Here is a 17,226-nt window from a genome sequence, read left to right as displayed (position 1 = left end):
TTTGAGATGCGTCACTGTTAGGTTGTTTAAATTTCTGGGGAATAACTGTGGAACCCCGTCACATCTTTACACGTCATGTTTAGTGATAGAAGTCAGGACAGGCTCTGACGATGTTTTCCTATTGGTCCACAGCAGGGCCAGGCCCGCCTCCCGGAAGTCCTGATGGGAGCAGTAAATAAGAGGGTTCAGACCACAGTCCAGGTATGACATCACTGACGACAGTGTTCTTAACCAATCAGGTGCCGGTGACAGGTCCATCCTGCCCAGCAGGATCAGCTGATGGAGAGGTCAATGAGAAGAAAGAAACAGAGACAGTCTATGAGTGGACGTGTGTGTTCGCTCTGTGGTGTCTGTGTACACGCAGATACAGATGTTGTTTCATGTAGTGAGTGAGTGCATGTGTCACCTCAGACACAACGAAGGGAGTGTAGCAGAGCATGTAGGAGGCGACCAGCAGAGGAGTGACTGCAGACAGATCTTCATCATCACTGAGACAAAGAGGAAACAAGATGGAGAGAGGAGCAAATAACAGGCTGTTTGTTTACAAGTTCTCTTCCACGCAGTCGGCCATGTTCTACAGTAGCTCAGAATGGACAAACCAAACACTCAGTATGTTTATATGCACAGTTAAGTTGAGTTACCTGTTGCAGCTCACATGGCAGCCAGTGGCACTCAGTAGAGAGCAGAAGAAAATAATGAGGAAGGGGAAGAAGATGCAGATGGAGAAAGCACAGAGAATGTAGACCAACATGTCTGAGTAGCTGTTCTCCCAGAAGACGGCGCACAGCATCTCTGCAGGGTCGTACCTGGAGGAGAGATGATGGAGGTGAACAGAGCAGAAACAACATGGCGCTCTAACTGAAAGCATCAAGTAAAGTACATACTTTATCCAGCTGTAGACAACAGGAACACTGCCAAACACAATTCCTGTAACCCAAGAAGTCAAGCAGGCTGTCGCTATGACAACAAAAAGAGCACTTCCTGTGGAGGGGATGCCAATCAGACGTTGCAAACAGAGGACAGCTGTAAAGGCAAAGAGAAACCCTCAAACTCACTGCATCAGAGGACTTATGAGACTGTTGCCTACTATAAAGGTACTAAAACAGTACTGTAACTATGCCTGCGATGAATACGTAACTTATTCTAAGTCTTATATAACCTAATTTCAAATACCCCCTGTAATAACACAAGTTACAATATTCATCTCTCCGTCAGTGTGTTTAGCCGTACCTATGCTCCCTATAGAGGAGGTGATGAAGGCAAACTTGAGCAGGCTGACGACCTCACACCACGGTGACCTCTGACCTCCTGTCAGCATGGCAAACAGGGAGCCGGAGATGATGAGGAGGGAGCACCCTTCACGACACAACGATTAATTATCAGACACGACGACTTCCTGTGCTGAGATTACATGTCAACCACTGTGGCAAATGTGTTTTAATACTAGAATGAAAACTAGAATTATGAGTTGAGTTGAGAGACAGTAGGATACACCAAGAACGTAAATTAAAAATATGATTATAGCTGTTGCACAGCGGTGAGTAGGGTCCAGGCATTTTGAGAAGGAAGAAGACATTTGTTTGTTTCATATGTATCAGCATTTCTACAGTGACTTGGTATATGTGCTGACTTTGTCATCTGGAGGAGGAAGGGATGTTGGATGGTACGACACCTAGTGAGACACCTGCCAAGCTGCAGACCATTCTCTTTTAGCGAGTCATTGCAGTGTCTCCAGTGGCTTTTATCCACCAAACATGGTGTTTTTTAGAGACGTTATGAAGCGTTTCCAGCAGGGATTGTGCCATCAAAGCCAAAACATGATCTTTTCCTCACCATTACCAAGTGTTTTTTACTCCTAAACCTAACAATGTTCATCATAGTGCTGTTGAAACATAAAGAAAGATAAAGCTGCAGTCTATTCCCTACATAATAATTCACACATGTAACTTCTCTAAGGTTTGCAGAAAAGTGCAATACCAACATTTATTGAAAGGCAGATGTCAAAATAGTTTTTGTTTTTTTTTTTACTTCTAGACAAAATCCAGATGTCTGTATTATATTTTATTGTTCCATAAGTGAGAAACTGATGTTTAAAGATGCTCTTATTTCCAAAAAGTAAAGTTTACATGAGGATAGAATTCAAAATATTGTAAAAGTTTCAGTTTTTCTGATACAATCCTGAAATTTACCACATTACTACCATGGCATGAAAATGTTGTTATTTATTTCAGGAACATTGGAGATTTATTTAGTGAGAATTTGCTGTTGGTGTTTACAAGGCTGTTTCCACTTAAACATTTTGATGCACTGTGGGCTCAATTTTTGATACTTCAAAAATCTGGTGGATCACCAGCGGACAGCCTGAAGATGATGTGTAGTGAGTTTGGTGTCAATTGAGACAAAATGTAGAGGGAGATTGGTAAAACAGAGTAGTGGACTTCATAATACCTGCCAGCTTGAAGCATCTGAACATTTTGCCACAGTTAGGGCTACATTTGGATGGAAGTTGCAAAATCGTTGCACATATGACAGATTTGTTATAGAGTTTCAAAGGTTTAAATTTAAGATGGTTGTTGCGCCGCTATCAGGAATATATTAGCCCAGAATTTTATTTGTGGAACTTTGGCATAGGACTGGACCTATAGGCAAAGTTTGATTTATTTTCATGCAGAAGAAGAAGAAGAACTAGCATTGCTATCAGTGTAAACTGTACCTAGGTCTGACAAGGTGAGACTCATGAAAGGAAGCCAATAACGACAGCAGAACTGACCCCTCTGCTGAAAATGAAGGACAGAGGGAGAGAAGTGAACATATGTTGAGATCACACAAAACTGAAAGACTCATTTCAGCCATGGTGAATTATAATCTTACCGACACAACTACTGTAACATGAAAAACATTTCACACCCGTAGAATAAATAACCACAACTGCTTACCATGACTTTGACCAGCAGAACAAGACAGTTTCCTACAACTCCCATGACCATTTCCATTCCCAACACAGCCACCAGCAGCCACTTCTCTGCCTCTGGCCACTGACGTTCAAGAAACACAGTCCTATTAAACCACTCACTCACTGGAATAAAGGAAGACAGAGCAGAGTTTTTTATGAAGCAATGCAGTGACTGAGGTTAAATAACAACTATTGTAATTAGTTATTTTGTACATTAAAAGAAGTCCTTTCTACCTGATAGAGAAAAGACTACACTTACTTTTATGGTGAGCCGTCAGTCCGCAGCCTTCAACAGTGGTGTCTAGGTGTAAATGAAGAACTCAGTGTCATCAAAACGGGTCTCAATTAAAATTCACATGCTCCATTTAACTCAACTAGAGTGGCTCTGACGCATGTTGTGTGTGTACCTGTAATTCAGCTTCTACTACTACTGACTACTATCATTATCCTGTTAGTGATAATAACAACAGTGAGGAAAATAGACTGCTATTAGGAATCAGATGCAAATAATGCTTCAAACAATAAGGCTTTAGTAAAATCTGGCAGGAACATGGAGTTTTTTTTCTCTTGTATGGGAAAAGTGAATAAATAATCATGAAACAGAGAGAGTTTAAAATCTACACATATTAAGATTCTTTGGGGTCTGCAGAGTGCTGAATAGTTTGTATGTATTTTTGCATTTCATTCATACATTTTTTGCGAATGTGAAATTTTGATAAAATAAAAGGATTAATAACTGCAGACATCATAAAAAAACAAACAACACAACTGTGCATTGTGATTGTGATGGTGAAATATTAACAGAAATATATCAATGCATATTTAGCAAAACAAAACAAAAAATGACAGGTGAGGACAGCACCAAAACAAGTGTATGGCTTCATTGTCAAGTCCACAGAAAGAGCAATTAATATCAATGTAATTTCTTATTCTTTGCAAATAGTTTTTGCCAGCATTGATGGGGAAATTTGTTTATGTAAGTATCTTAAAAATAAGGTCTAAAAAAATTCCAGCGTAATTTTAAGACGAACCTTTTCAGTGATGGATCAAAAACAAAAAGATAAAACAAAAAACACAAGGAATCTATTTTGTAACAAAAATAAACGAGAAGAAAAGGTTTCATATATATAAAATTTTAAAAAGAGGTTTTGAGGCATTTAAAATGCCTATAGCCCTGATGGCTCTCTGATTTGTCAGTCCTCAGTAGTATTAGTATGATTTGCATTTAAACCAATAACTATTAAAAAAATAAATTAATAAAATATAAAAAAATGATCTCTGTTCGGATATTACATGCTGAAAAATATATATTTTTCCTGTAAAATAATCTTAGTCGCGCGTAACATCCAGAAGAGCCGGTCTCCGTGACGTAATCACGTCGGTTAACTTCCTGTACACGCAGGGTCCGTTCCACAAATCGTCCGCTGTTCTGGTTGAGAAGGCCAAATAGCGACACTTTGGTGAGTCTAAAATCGTTTTTATTAACAAAATCTTATCTCTTACAAATTCTCGTTGCGTCACATCAAACAATTAGTTTATAATTATTTATATTTGATCTTGAAAGGAGTAAAAATTTCCTTTAATTCACCTCACGCGACCTTTGCACAAAAGTCCTTGACAGTATGTGATCTAACTTGGCTACTAATCAATGCTTTATTAGTTTGTCGATAAGCCTTCACTTTTCACAGACTAATATAAAGTCAGTTACTCTTTATTGTGCACATAAAAGTCGTGGTATGCTGCGAACTGGAGTGGTCATAAGGATATTCAGTGTGTGCTTTGCAAGCTAATTTTAGCTAACGCTAGCTAAACAATGTCATGCCTCCGAAGTATGTTAGCATGAAGTGCCGGTGTTACATCAGGGTTAGCTTAGGTCAGTAATTCATGGTTAACGTTTACGTTAAGAGTTCACATCAAAGTTAGTTTGTTTTGGCTCAGTATATGACTTTGTAATGCAAAGTGACACGAGGCTACCGTTGGCAGGTGAGACAGTGACGTTACATCAAGTGCAGAACAGGTGAGTCAGAGACTGTTGTGTTTGCGGTGCACAGCGGCTTTAACCTCCAAACCTAGCATTACAGTAACATTAAAAGTTTGCAATAAGGGTCATATTATAAATTTAAAACGTCGCACTGTCACCGTTTAGCATTCACCAGAATTAACCTTGCACTGTTTACATCATGGCCGACAAGTGAAAGTAGCGAGGGACTGTTTACTCGAAGCCATTTTTTTTGTTTTGCTTCAAGTAATAGATAACAGATCATGTTTAGATTCAGTCGCTATTTCTGAACTGTTCCTCAATGGCATCGTTTCTGGTTTCAGCTGCAAGACGTGATGGCTGCATCATTGCGTTTACTTTACTCTGTGTCAAGGCCAGGTAAGGTTTCTCACTTACAGTGACAGAAACATACAGTTGCACTTGCAGAAATACTAGTTATTTGACTGTAACTGTCTTGATAGTAGTTAAACAATTATTAAAACATATATGTAGTTTGGACATGGCACAATAAATGTAAAATCTCAAACAACTTGGGTGTGTCAATAGTCAGAGCCATGACAGATTAAAAAACAGATTCCTAATAATAATATGCTCTTAACTTCACATCAGGTTCCTGTGTTGTCTGTCCAGTTGCACAATCAGTGGGATGTATCTTAATCATAATGTGCTTTTTAATTTCCTTTTAGGCACTTTTTCGGCCAGCCAGAATCTAGTGAGGTCCTTCAGTGTGTCCGCACAAAGGGAAGGATTCAGTAAGTACCAGTAGAGCAAACCAACACAGCTCAGGTGCTGACCTATGAAATCCTGACATGGATATATATGCTGCTGAGTTTGCTATAATGTGACATGTAATAAAAAGCAATAGATACTTTATGTTGTTGTGAACTCAGACATTCAAAACTCATCGCATTTGCCGAGTAGCTTTGCATCCATGAGCTGCACTGTGAGGAAATGAAACCTGGAAAACAAGCAATAATCAAACATCGTCACAGTGGGTTCAGAAACATCCTTTTTTAGCAAAGTCTTGGAAGGCAGATGTATGCATAGGTTATAAAGGGCACACAGGACTGTAAGTGCACGATCACACCAGAGAGTGAAATGCTGAATTAGGTGGTTATGGAAGCTTTGTGACATCTAGTGGTGACTGTTTCACTTCACTTCACAAAGCAGGTTGTTGAGAAGATATTTGCATTAAGTGGAACCTTTCTTAACTTCTGGCGGGCTTTTGACTTGTGTTGGCAGCACCAGGATTATATTTTTTTGTTGAAACTCCAGTGGGTTATATAGAACCTGATAGTGGGACACAGCTAATATGGTGGCTGTCTCCTTTTTGAACTCTCTGATTCTCACCGATCACTCACAAGTCAGCACTATCAAGACTAATTACTATTGGTCGGTAATGCAAATTTGTGTCTTTGCCTCTGCAAGTGAATGCACAAGTAAAATTTGCTGTTATTACTTCTGGTGTAAATAAGTCAAAAGACCAAATTATACTCAATGCAACTGCATAGCAGCTGGGGTCTGAATGACATAAATGTTATCATGTGCTCATGCCCACAAGGGAACACATCAGGAAAGGGTCATTCATATTATTCACTCACAGCAGCCTGCTGTGGATGTAAAGCACCTTTAGGAGTGTCCTTAAAAAAGATGTATGAGTGACAAAGAGGAATGACTTAAAAAGACTGATTAAAGTGATTTCATCTCATGTGATATACACTCATAGATATTAACATTTCACAAACATATGGTCATCATTAAAATTTAATCACAGTACACACACACCCCTCTCAACACCAGCTCTCTCACCTACATGTGTTTGTGTGCGCAGAGTATGTGAACGCCCAGGAGGTCGCTACAGACATGAAGTCCATCACAGATCGAGCTGCTCAGACGCTGCTGTGGACAGAGCTCTTCAGAGGTCAGCTGAATGTCACACATATGAATAACAGTGCATATTACAGATGCAAGATTAGTAAACTAATCTGGCTTTCCTTTCCCTTATACTTGTAGTCATGCAAAAACTAAAAAAAAAAATGTGACAACGTAGAGAAAAGGATCTGCATTGATGTCTGTTTTTCATGCAATACTGCCCTGCTTGGCGCCATTTGAACGAATCAACATGTGGCCACAGAGATATGTCTTTATTTTTTGTTGTTTCTTTCTGAATAATGTCAATATTATCACAGTGTATGTTGTACTTGCATGTTCATATTTAAAAATGCTTCATAGGGACATTAGGGCAGTGTGTACAGAGTAAATAGCACCAGATAGAGCTCCACCACAGGAGGTGGTTTGGCTGCTGTTTATCCATTACCAAATTTTTTTTGTCCATGTCATCTGTATCAGTGTCAGTTGGAGGAATGTTTTTTTTTTCTCATTCATACATGAATGCTTGTGTTGTGACGTCAGGTCTGGGCATGACAATGAGCTACCTGCTTAGAGAACCCGCCACTATCAACTACCCGTTTGAGAAGGGACCTCTGTCGCCTCGCTTCAGAGGAGAACACGCACTGCGCAGGTGAGGGTAACAGCTGCTGTCTGAAAGCACCTTAAAACTTACATTTGGAATATACTGTGTCATGTGTGACTTAGCATATCAGTTGCCAGTGTCCAAAGCAGCACTTTATCAAATCTTTGTAATGATGTTACACCAGGTATCCTTCAGGAGAGGAGCGCTGCATCGCCTGCAAGCTGTGTGAAGCTATCTGCCCTGCGCAGGTACACACACACACACACACACACACACATTCACCAGAGGTGAATTTTAAAAATGAACAAGACAAAGCTCATTTGGCTATTTGTATGTTTAAAGCCTTACTGTGAATAACACATGAAATGTATGATCAAATATACATTTTATGTCAGCTGGGAATAAATATAGGCACTTATATTCAACCTTAATAGCAGATAACAGTTTAGAGAAAAGCTCTGTCAGTCAGTCTAATTATCTTCAACGCTGTTTGTATCCAGGCCATCACCATCGAAGCAGAGACTCGTGCTGACGGCAGCAGGAGGACGACTCGCTACGACATTGACATGACCAAATGCATTTACTGTGGCTTCTGTCAGGAGGCGTGTCCTGTGGACGCCATCGTAGAGGTATGTTTATGGTCCTGGTGATTTATGACACATGGGGTGCCTGCAGGTCCTTGGCATGTTTAGAGTTACAGTAAATTCAGTTTTGTGTGACACATATCGCACGATTGTAAGTTCTTTAAACAGTCCCCTTATTTCCATATGACTGTGTTTCAACATAGTCATACAATGCTGCAACACCTGATAGGAAAACTAATTAAAGAAAAGAATATGTAAAAGTTGGAATGAAGTAAGACCTTGACTAAAAAATATGTTTTCAAATCCATCAGTTATTCAGTCTAGGGTTGGTGATATTGAAGATCCCCTACTGACAATATTGCTGTAAGAAAAACTATTATGAAATTAAAAGCAAAAGAGAGAGATGGACATGCATGTAGATCTGTTTGGACTAGAGATGCATGTGTTGCAGTACCTGTAAGTGGCCACAAAGTGAGCAAGCACTGTTTTACACAAGGGCATGCTGAGGTCAGTAAATCAGATCAGTCAATTGGTGAGATAACAGTGATTTTGAATGTGACATTCCTCAATCCCGCTCCTACCTCTGATCCCTTGCCTCTCTTACACTCCTCTCTCCATCCTCTCTCTGTCCTTCTGTCTTCAGGGTCCCAATTTCGAGTTTTCCACTGAAACCCACGAAGAGCTGCTCTACAACAAGGAGAAGCTCCTCAACAACGGAGACAAGTGGGAGGCAGAGATAGCTGCTAATATACAAGCTGATTATCTGTATCGATAGACCCCCATTCACACCCACTCCCACACACACATACACAGTGTACAGTTAGCACACACCAGAATAACCTCTGTGACACACACACACACATACGTCCATACTGTACATACTGTAAGAAGACTCGGCTGTGGATGTGCTTCAGGGTTGGATTTGGGACTTGCAGATGCATCTTTTATTCAAACCAAACATCAACACATTTCCTCTGGTGTCAGTGTCATCCCTCTTTGATCTGATAAATATACCTTGATATGTCGCTGATTTTTACCATGTCATTGTTTTGATTACATATTTATTGTAGATTGATGAATACTGCACTGGTTGTTTGTGTGATGATGAGCGTACAACAGTGCAGCTGTCTCAGCGTGGTCCAGTCACCGGTCATGCTGTGGCAGCGTCGGTGCTGTACACTGATGGCAGATTGCAGATGTCCCACACAAGCTTACATGGATTATTTTATTATCTTGGATGTCAGTGCAGAGTTTTATGGTCTTTGTGCTGTTTCCATCCTGACTCAAGAAATAAAATTCTGGGATTAAAAAGTGTGTCGAGTGTAGTTCCATCTTGACTTTGGGAAAAGAAATAACAACAGTAAACCACATCTCAAGGTCGCCAAGCTGAGCAGACTCCATCCATCCATTGACTTAACTGTTCAAGACAAACAAAAACAGGTATGTTGTAACAAGAGTTCAGGACATTTCCAGCAGTGTTTGTAGCAACAAAAGCAGGTTTTCCTAACCCTAACAAAGAGGTTTTTGTGCCTAAACCCTACCACATGTTAACCACAGAGCCGTTGGAACAAAAAATTGATAAGTGAAATGTTAAGTTTAAATATACCTGCTACATATGAAACATACAATGTAATATATCCGTGGCTTGCAGAAATTTACAATGCCAACATTTATTCTGACGATTGGGTTGCTTCTGCGACAGCAAAAACAGTACAACATGTCTAGTGGAGTGGGTGCTGGACCAAAGAAACGTCTGGCAAAGTAAAAAAAAAATAAGTGCGCACCAAGCAGCGAGAGATTTAATGCAGAATGATGTTTGGAGCCACATGGCTCTTCCTCAGACTTCTGAAACATGACAAAGTCAGGATATAAAAAGTGTACTTGCTGGTATTCTCCCCTTAAATCTATTTTCAAAAGTAGCTTTGGCACAATATTGGGGTACACAGGTACATGTATATGTATTATCTTGGTTTATTTTTTTATGAATGGGCTACAGGTGTGGCATGTCACATGACTGGCTCAGGCAGCACTATGGGTATTTAATATGGCGACTTTCTGTCATGTATCAGAAGTCTGAGGAAGAGCCATGTGGCTTCAAACATCACTGCATTAAAATCCTAAACAGAAGCTACTTGGTGTGGACTTAATTGTTTTTTACTTTGCTTCTATAATAGTGCTTGAATAGCTGGGGATCCAACAGCTTCTCTTGTTTTTACCTGGTCCAACATGTTAAAAATTAAACTCAGCCCTACTAAAACTCAGCTCATTGTATTCACCAGAAACCCTGAGGTCAAACCAGTGATCCACTTCTCCTCTCTTCCTTTTGACCCACCTCATAGTAAAAATACAGGCAAAGTTTCAAGGAGGTGATATTACAAAAAAACATGATTTGGAGCACCCACATCAAAAGGAGATCATCAATCAACCATCTCAGAACACTCAGCGACACAAACACGGAGCATCACCTGAATCATCCTGAGGGCTTACCAAACATATAGAATATCAGATCAAACTTTATGCAGCAGCAGCAGCCAGGACCACAGCATCATAACACCAATTCAACAGAATACAAATCATTCAAAACAAGGCAATAAAAATTGCATACAGACTCCCATTTCACATCAGCACCCATTAAATCCAGTGTGTCCAGACTCAAAACAGCAAGGCAAGTTTATTTATACAGCATGTTTAGGGGCTCTATTGGTTTGCCTTGATGATCTACTGATGTGGTGCCGCTGTGAATGAGATAAGTCCTGCTGTCTCTTGTTTTTGTATTATTCTGTGGATGTTGTAAGCTATGTGATGAAGAGTAGTCATTACTGTGGTAACAACTAATGGGGATCCTGAATAAAGAATAAAGCACTTAGATAAAACATCGTAAGCATCAAGACAAGGTGCAAAAGAATCATATTATAAAAAGACATTTAAAACAATTCATTAGAAGAGGAATTCATTTTGAAGAGGAATCAGTTTTGCAGTCATGAATAATTCGGTGCTTCCGATTTTATGGTACTAATTATGTATTGCAGTCTGTGTCTTGTCTGTATTTTTATTGTTTGTACCTTGCACTGTTACTTGCGTTCTTGTTGCTGAGGTGTTTGTATCTTAAGACCCAGCCAGGGATGGGTATTGCAGATTATCTTAGGCTATAAATGCTGTTGTGAGTGGCATTAATGTATGCTACATACTTGTCCCTATGCAAATTAACATCAAATAAATAAAGAAGTAGAGAATAGCAAAAAAAAACTTGAAATATATTTAGGTGGTATAAAATACAAGAATGAAAGTTAGAGGTATAAAGCCAGGTATATGATACAATAATACAAGACAGGTATGAACCATTCAAAGAGAGAAGCATCATCTTCAACATCCATAACACACAACCATAACCATCAAAATGTCACTAACAGTAGCCCCATGATCGCATCTCATTTCAACCTATTAGTTATATTTATATATGTTATATATATATTATGTCTGTTTAGTTGTCCTTGACCCAGCATGCCTGCACAGGTCTGTTTATTTTGATTATTTCCCTCTGTTTTATTTCAATTTAATATTTATAATGAAAATTAATATTAAAACAGTTGAGGGTTCAGCAACACAGCCCGGGTCCCATGGGTGCTCTCCTCTCTCCTCCCACCCTGAGCATCCTCCTCCAGGCTCGTGAACTAGTGGACGAACCGGAAACTGTAAAGCACAAACCGTTTGTCAGAGAAGATGAGGATACACTCAGGGGATGATGATGATATTAGCTGAGGAGAGACAGTGGAGGAGAAAAGGTGAGGCTTTATTTGTTTATCTGTGGCTGTTAGTGTTCATCGATAACACTCCGGGTTTTAACAGTTTAACTTCCGGCTGCTCGCTGCTAACCTGTGTGAGCTTGTTAGCTTGGAGATGCTAATCCGCAGCTGTGTGAATTAGCTCCGTGTACATGAACCTGGATGTTTTGACACACGAGGACGTTACTGTGACTGTAGACTGTGAACATGAAGTTAAATGTGAACAACGTTGTTAATTGATGCGCAAACATACCGTTAAGACTTCTTTACAAACGTAACTGTTCTCGTGTACTGTTGTGCTGTACTGCCACTTTATTAGGTACACCTGTTCAACTGCCTGTTAATGCAAATAGCGAATCAGCCAATCACATGGCAGCAACTCAATGCATTTAGGCACGTAACGTTAGATATGGTCAAGACAACCTGCACAAGTTCAAACTGAGCATCAGAACTGGAAAGAAAGGTGATTTAAGTGACTTTGAACATGGCATGGTTGTTGGTGCCAGACGGGTTGGTCTGTCAGAAACTGCTGATCTACTGGGATTTTCACACACAACCATCTCTAGGGTTTACAGAGGATGGTCTGAAAAAGAGGAAATATCCAGTGAGCAGCAGTTGAGCAGCCTTGTTGATGTCAGAGGTCAGAGGAGAATGGCCAGACTGGTTCAAGATGATAGAAAGGCAACAGTAACTCAAATAACCACTGGTTACAACCAAGGTCTGCAGAAGACCATCTCTGAACCAACAACATGTCGAACCTTGAAGCAGGTGGGCTACAGCAGCAGAAGACCACACCAGGTGCCACTCCTGTCAGCTAACAACAGGAAACTGAGGCTACAGTTCACACAGGCTCACCAAAACAAATAGACCAGGTCAATAAAACCAGTAAAAAGTAGAGCCAGTGGTTGGTTTTGGTCCATAGATGAGGACCCTCTCCCTAAGTAGCCGTTAAAAGCTCATTCAAATGTAGACACAGCAGTTATTATTTTTAGGTGATTATACACTAGAGAAAACATATTTATTATATTCTATTTCTGCCAATATATCCCCTTAAATCCTGCATGCTGGACCCTTAAATACTTTAAAATCAGAATTACTGTCTGTGTCTCTTTAATTCACTGCACCCAAAATATAGATATGATTTTTACAGTATGACAGAGAGATTCAGACTATTTTTTACTATCCTCTGCATTCAGCTGTCGGTCTGCTTGGTCAGTACTCAACTACAGCATCTTAAAGGTCCAGTGTGCAGGATTTAGTGGCATCTAGAGGTCAGGTTGCAGAACTGAAACTTCTCCTGTGTGCCAAGTGGTAGAACTAAAGTGACTGATTTGTGTGTATCCCACTGGCTAGCTCATCACCGCTGCATTACTCTGCACTCATACAGCAGTTACCGCTGAAATCAGGTTGCCGTCTTCACAGAATCGTAGCACTCACCCTCCATTTTCCCCCTGGTTACTGTTACCTCTGTCAGCACTGCTGCTGTTGTTTAGTGCTGCTTGTAGAGTTGTCACTGTTAGCTGCTAGCCGCCAGCTCAACCACCTCCACACTGAGAACCATGTGCAGAAAACTCATACTCTCTGGGCTTCAGATAGAGCCCCTTTAAGGGGGTATTGTCGCAGCCCTGCTATAGTCACCTCTAGCCACAGTATTATTGTCACTATTGTTATTGTGTGTTTCTGCTCTGACCCGACTGTCTTTATTCAATGATTTCAGATGTGAAACAAACTGGTGGGAAGACAGTCATTTGGAGGACGGTAACTTGATCAACAAGGTGGTGAAATGAGTTCTTCAGAAGAGGTGAGCTCAAATAGAAATAACCATTATCCAGTATTTTGTCATGACCGTGGCCACCGTAGATTAAAGCCGAGTCAACAAGGCACTTCTCAGCTGCTGTCACGTGATATAGTCAGCATGGTGTAAATTCCCCAGCATCAGCTCCATAAATACATTGGAGTGATGTCTCACTCTCCATGGTGCCAGGCTTTATTCTGTGGTAGTCACCATGGCTTGCGCAAGCAAATCAAGTCTAAGTAAGAAAACAAATGTGTCGTGGATTTACCTGGACTATAATAATATAAGTGATAAATTCAACATAATGTCTGTTTCCATGGGGTAAACTCCATCAGTTCAACAACACTCAAGCTATAATCAATTCTCAAAGTACTTTTACTTTGCTGTTTATTTTATTACTTTTAAGCTACCGCCAGTGAAACTGGAGGCTTGAAATTTCACATTAAATGCCTACCAAGAAAGCAGCTTAAAGGCTTTTACTTACTTTTTGTTGAGTGTAATTGACACCAGCTCAACACGGACTGAAAAAACAGCAAGGTGTAAGCGATCATTATAACTTATTGATTGAAATGACAAAAGGGTGAGGTGAAATAGAAGTCCTGTTTCTAAAGGTGTGTATCAAATATTGGCCTGGTTCTCACTGCGGTGTTACTGACCTGACTCAGTATATTGTTTAGTAGGCAACAGTGTTACATGTTAAGTTCCACAGCATGGCTAGCTAATGGGTGGCAGTATTTTATCTAGTCCTCCACTCTGACTTTTATTTCTCTCTGTTTCTCTCAGCTGAAAGAGGCAGACACAGACGTTAGCAGACCTCATCAGTGTCAGACGTGTGGGAAATCTTACAGTCGGATCTGTAGTCTCAAAAGACATGAACTCACTCACACTGCAGACAAACTGTACCACTGTGAACAATGCGACAGCAGCTTCAGTGAGCTAAAGACATACAAGCTCCACCTGCAGACCCACACTGAGGAAACACCATACTGCTGCAGCCTGTGTGGGAGACATTTCAGCGACCAGAGCTCATACAGAAAACACCTGAGCAACCACACTGGACCATACCAGTGTGACCGATGTGAAAAGACCTTCAGTCAGTGGGGTAATTTCACAGTACACCTGCGCGTCCACACTGGAGAGAAACCACACCACTGTGACTTATGTGGGAAAAGCTTCCGTTGTTTAAGTACTTACAGAAACCATGTGCGCACCCACACTGGAGAGAAACCTTATTGTTGTGACTACTGTGGGAAGAGATTCACTCAGTTCAGCACTTATAACCAGCACCTGCGTATCCACACTGGAGAGAAGCCGTATCAGTGTGAGCAGTGTGGGAAGAGTTTCAGTCGCTCGAGCAATTACAAGCAGCACCAGCGCGTCCACACTGGAGAGAAATCAAACTGGTGTGATCAGTGTGGGAAAAGTTTCAATCGGCTAGGAAGCTACGTCCGACACCTTCGTGTGCACACGGGGGAGAAGCCATACTGGTGTGAGCAGTGTGGTAAAGGCTTCAGTCAGCCAGGGAGTTACAACCAGCACCTACGGATCCACACAGGAGAAAAACCGTACTGGTGTCAGCACTGTAAGAAATTCTTTACGTGGTCTCTGTCCTTGAAGAGACATCGCTGTGTTGAAATAGATGGAGAGAGCTCAGACTGTGTATAGGAAAGAAAAGACTCTCATCCTTTTCCATCTCAGAGTGAGTGTCTAAGTACAATTGTGCGTTTAGCTACTGTTACAAATAAGAAACTATGTAATCCTATGATACTGACAATAACATTGGAGTTCATCTGTCAGTATAGAGTCGTCATTTTAGGAGAAGGTGTTGTAATCACAGTTATGATGATAACTGCATCACCCGGCCTGTACTCATCCCCAGTAGGGGTGTAAAAAAACAAGCTCACAATGGGATATTATATCAGTTCTTTGGGCAGTGTTACAGCATTTGCTGATATTGCAATGTCTACCACAATGCCATTTCAATTAAATTAAGGGACCTGCGATCAATATAAGGCGATATCATTGTCTTTTTCTTGGCTGCTTACCATAATCTGCCTGGTATTAGGCTGCTAGCACTCCCTTAATACTAAGAAGGATGTGTACTTGGACATAAATGGTGACACAAACACGCCATGGGAATTTTGAAATAAAGGTAAATCTCAAAAATGATATGTATCGACAATAATGGATCGTTGATGATTAAATTGATACATCAATCCAGATTAATGTATCGTTGCACATCTCATTCCCAGGTCATCAAAAATTGATGCTTGGTCACATCCCTCGGTGCCTGATAGCGATGCACAGGGCATCCTTTAGCGCAGTGGTTCCCAACTGGTCCAGCCACGAGTTCCAGATTTCTCCCTAGTCATTAGTTCAAGGTTCACACAGCTCAATATATTCAGCGTCACACTCGGGTTTGGTTTGCCATGTCATTGAGCTAATTTGCTGTCGCTGTCAAGTAGCTGTCTGTTAGTTACTTACTCTACAGCAGGAAACAGCAGTTCAAAATAAAAACTCTGTGCCAGAAATTCACTGTACTTAAAACTAAGTGTGTTTTTTTTACAAACTTGATATGTTTGTGAGTCACTTGCAGCCCATTCAGAATGGGACCACAACCCACTTCTAGACTGTGAGCCACCAGTCGGGAACCGCTGCTTTAGAGTGTGTATGTGACACACAGCTGAAACAAATTGTAACACGTGGTCAGTGTTGTGTAACTGCTGCGGTTAGGTTTAGGCAACAGAAGTACTTGGTTAGGTTCAGAGGAAAACAAATCATGTTTTAGGTCATGTGAGGGATGTCATTGTGCAACAGCCGTACATAAATATTGTAATTTGACTTTTGGTTTTACACGGGACACAAACTTCTGTTTCCTGGGTAAAGGTCCAGTATTGTTTGACCCACTGACCTCTCACCCTATGCAGACTTTCTCACTCTTTATACCACATCATTTGCTCTCAGTGTCAAATACGGCCACAGGCGGCTTTAAATTGGAGTTAGTTGAAAGCCCAATGAGTCCTATTAAGATGCTAGAGCAGTGGTTCCCAACTGGTCCAGCCACGGGGTCCAGATTTCTCCTTTTATTTTGAAGTGCTGTCTCCTGCTGTAGAGTGAGTGACTAATGGACAGCTACTTAACCGAGACAGCAAACAGGGGTCCAGATTTCTCCTTCGTCATTACCGTGTGTTCACACCAAACGCGATGGACGCGATGTCATCGCCCGTAACGCGAGTATTGCGTCGCTTGATCACAAATTTCACCTTTTTGATCATTGCTTCAATCGCGATGACGCAACCCTCCTCCCGCAATTTTCTTCACCTCCCGCTATTTTCTCGTCAACCATGGCTGAGTTAACTACCGTAGCTGCTCTTTATCTGTTGTGGACATCTGATTTGGATCGGAGACCCAAATGCCACCGTGTCTGGGTTCACAATATCCTCCAGAAACGCACACAGCTGGGTGAATATCATCACCTCCTGCAAGAGCTGCGTCTGGATGACGGTCGTTTCCAGCGGTACTTCAGGCTGACGCTGGCCCAGTTTGAGGACCTGTTGGCCCATATCAGTGCGAGGATCTCCCGCCTGGACACCAACTACAGGCGCTCCATCCCAGCTGCGGAGCGCCTGTCCATCTGTCT

General features: G+C 41.1%; 2 protein-coding genes across 2 annotated transcripts; one reads left to right on the top strand and one right to left on the bottom strand.

Annotated features, from left to right (window-relative positions):
- Positions 1-66: 66 nt before the first annotated feature.
- On the bottom strand, positions 67-3,397 carry LOC117256069 (uncharacterized). The gene is given in 8 exon segments (XM_078166604.1): positions 67-276; positions 407-488; positions 642-806; positions 885-1,023; positions 1,231-1,392; positions 2,714-2,777; positions 2,937-3,125; positions 3,389-3,397. Coding segments are annotated over 8 exon segments (1,020 nt in total).
- A 918-nt stretch (positions 3,398-4,315) lies between these two features.
- On the top strand, positions 4,316-9,323 carry ndufs8a (NADH:ubiquinone oxidoreductase core subunit S8a). The gene is made up of 8 exons (XM_033623298.2): positions 4,316-4,413; positions 5,276-5,330; positions 5,639-5,704; positions 6,784-6,873; positions 7,365-7,473; positions 7,610-7,673; positions 7,926-8,054; positions 8,653-9,323. The coding sequence occupies exons 2-8, from the start codon at positions 5,288-5,290 to the stop codon at positions 8,782-8,784; spliced, it is 633 nt and encodes a 210-aa protein (XP_033479189.1). The 5' UTR covers positions 4,316-4,413; positions 5,276-5,287; the 3' UTR covers positions 8,785-9,323.
- The last annotated feature ends 7,903 nt before the right edge of the window (positions 9,324-17,226 follow it).

This window comes from Epinephelus lanceolatus, chromosome 3 (genome assembly GCF_041903045.1).
Source record: "Epinephelus lanceolatus isolate andai-2023 chromosome 3, ASM4190304v1, whole genome shotgun sequence".
NCBI lineage: Eukaryota > Metazoa > Chordata > Actinopteri > Perciformes > Serranidae > Epinephelus > Epinephelus lanceolatus.
Note: the sequence above shows the minus strand (reverse complement) of the source record. Positions and strands in the feature narration are given on the sequence as shown.

Excerpts from the sequence above, each read along its gene's own strand:
- ndufs8a (XM_033623298.2), top strand. The coding sequence starts at position 5,288 with ATGGCTGCATCATTGCGTTTACTTTACTCTGTGTCAAGGCCAG. Across the intron at positions 5,331-5,638 it reads TTACTCTGTGTCAAGGCCAG|GCACTTTTTCGGCCAGCCAG; the intron begins GTAAGGTTTCTC and ends ATTTCCTTTTAG. Across the intron at positions 6,874-7,364 it reads GTGGACAGAGCTCTTCAGAG|GTCTGGGCATGACAATGAGC; the intron begins GTCAGCTGAATG and ends TTGTGACGTCAG.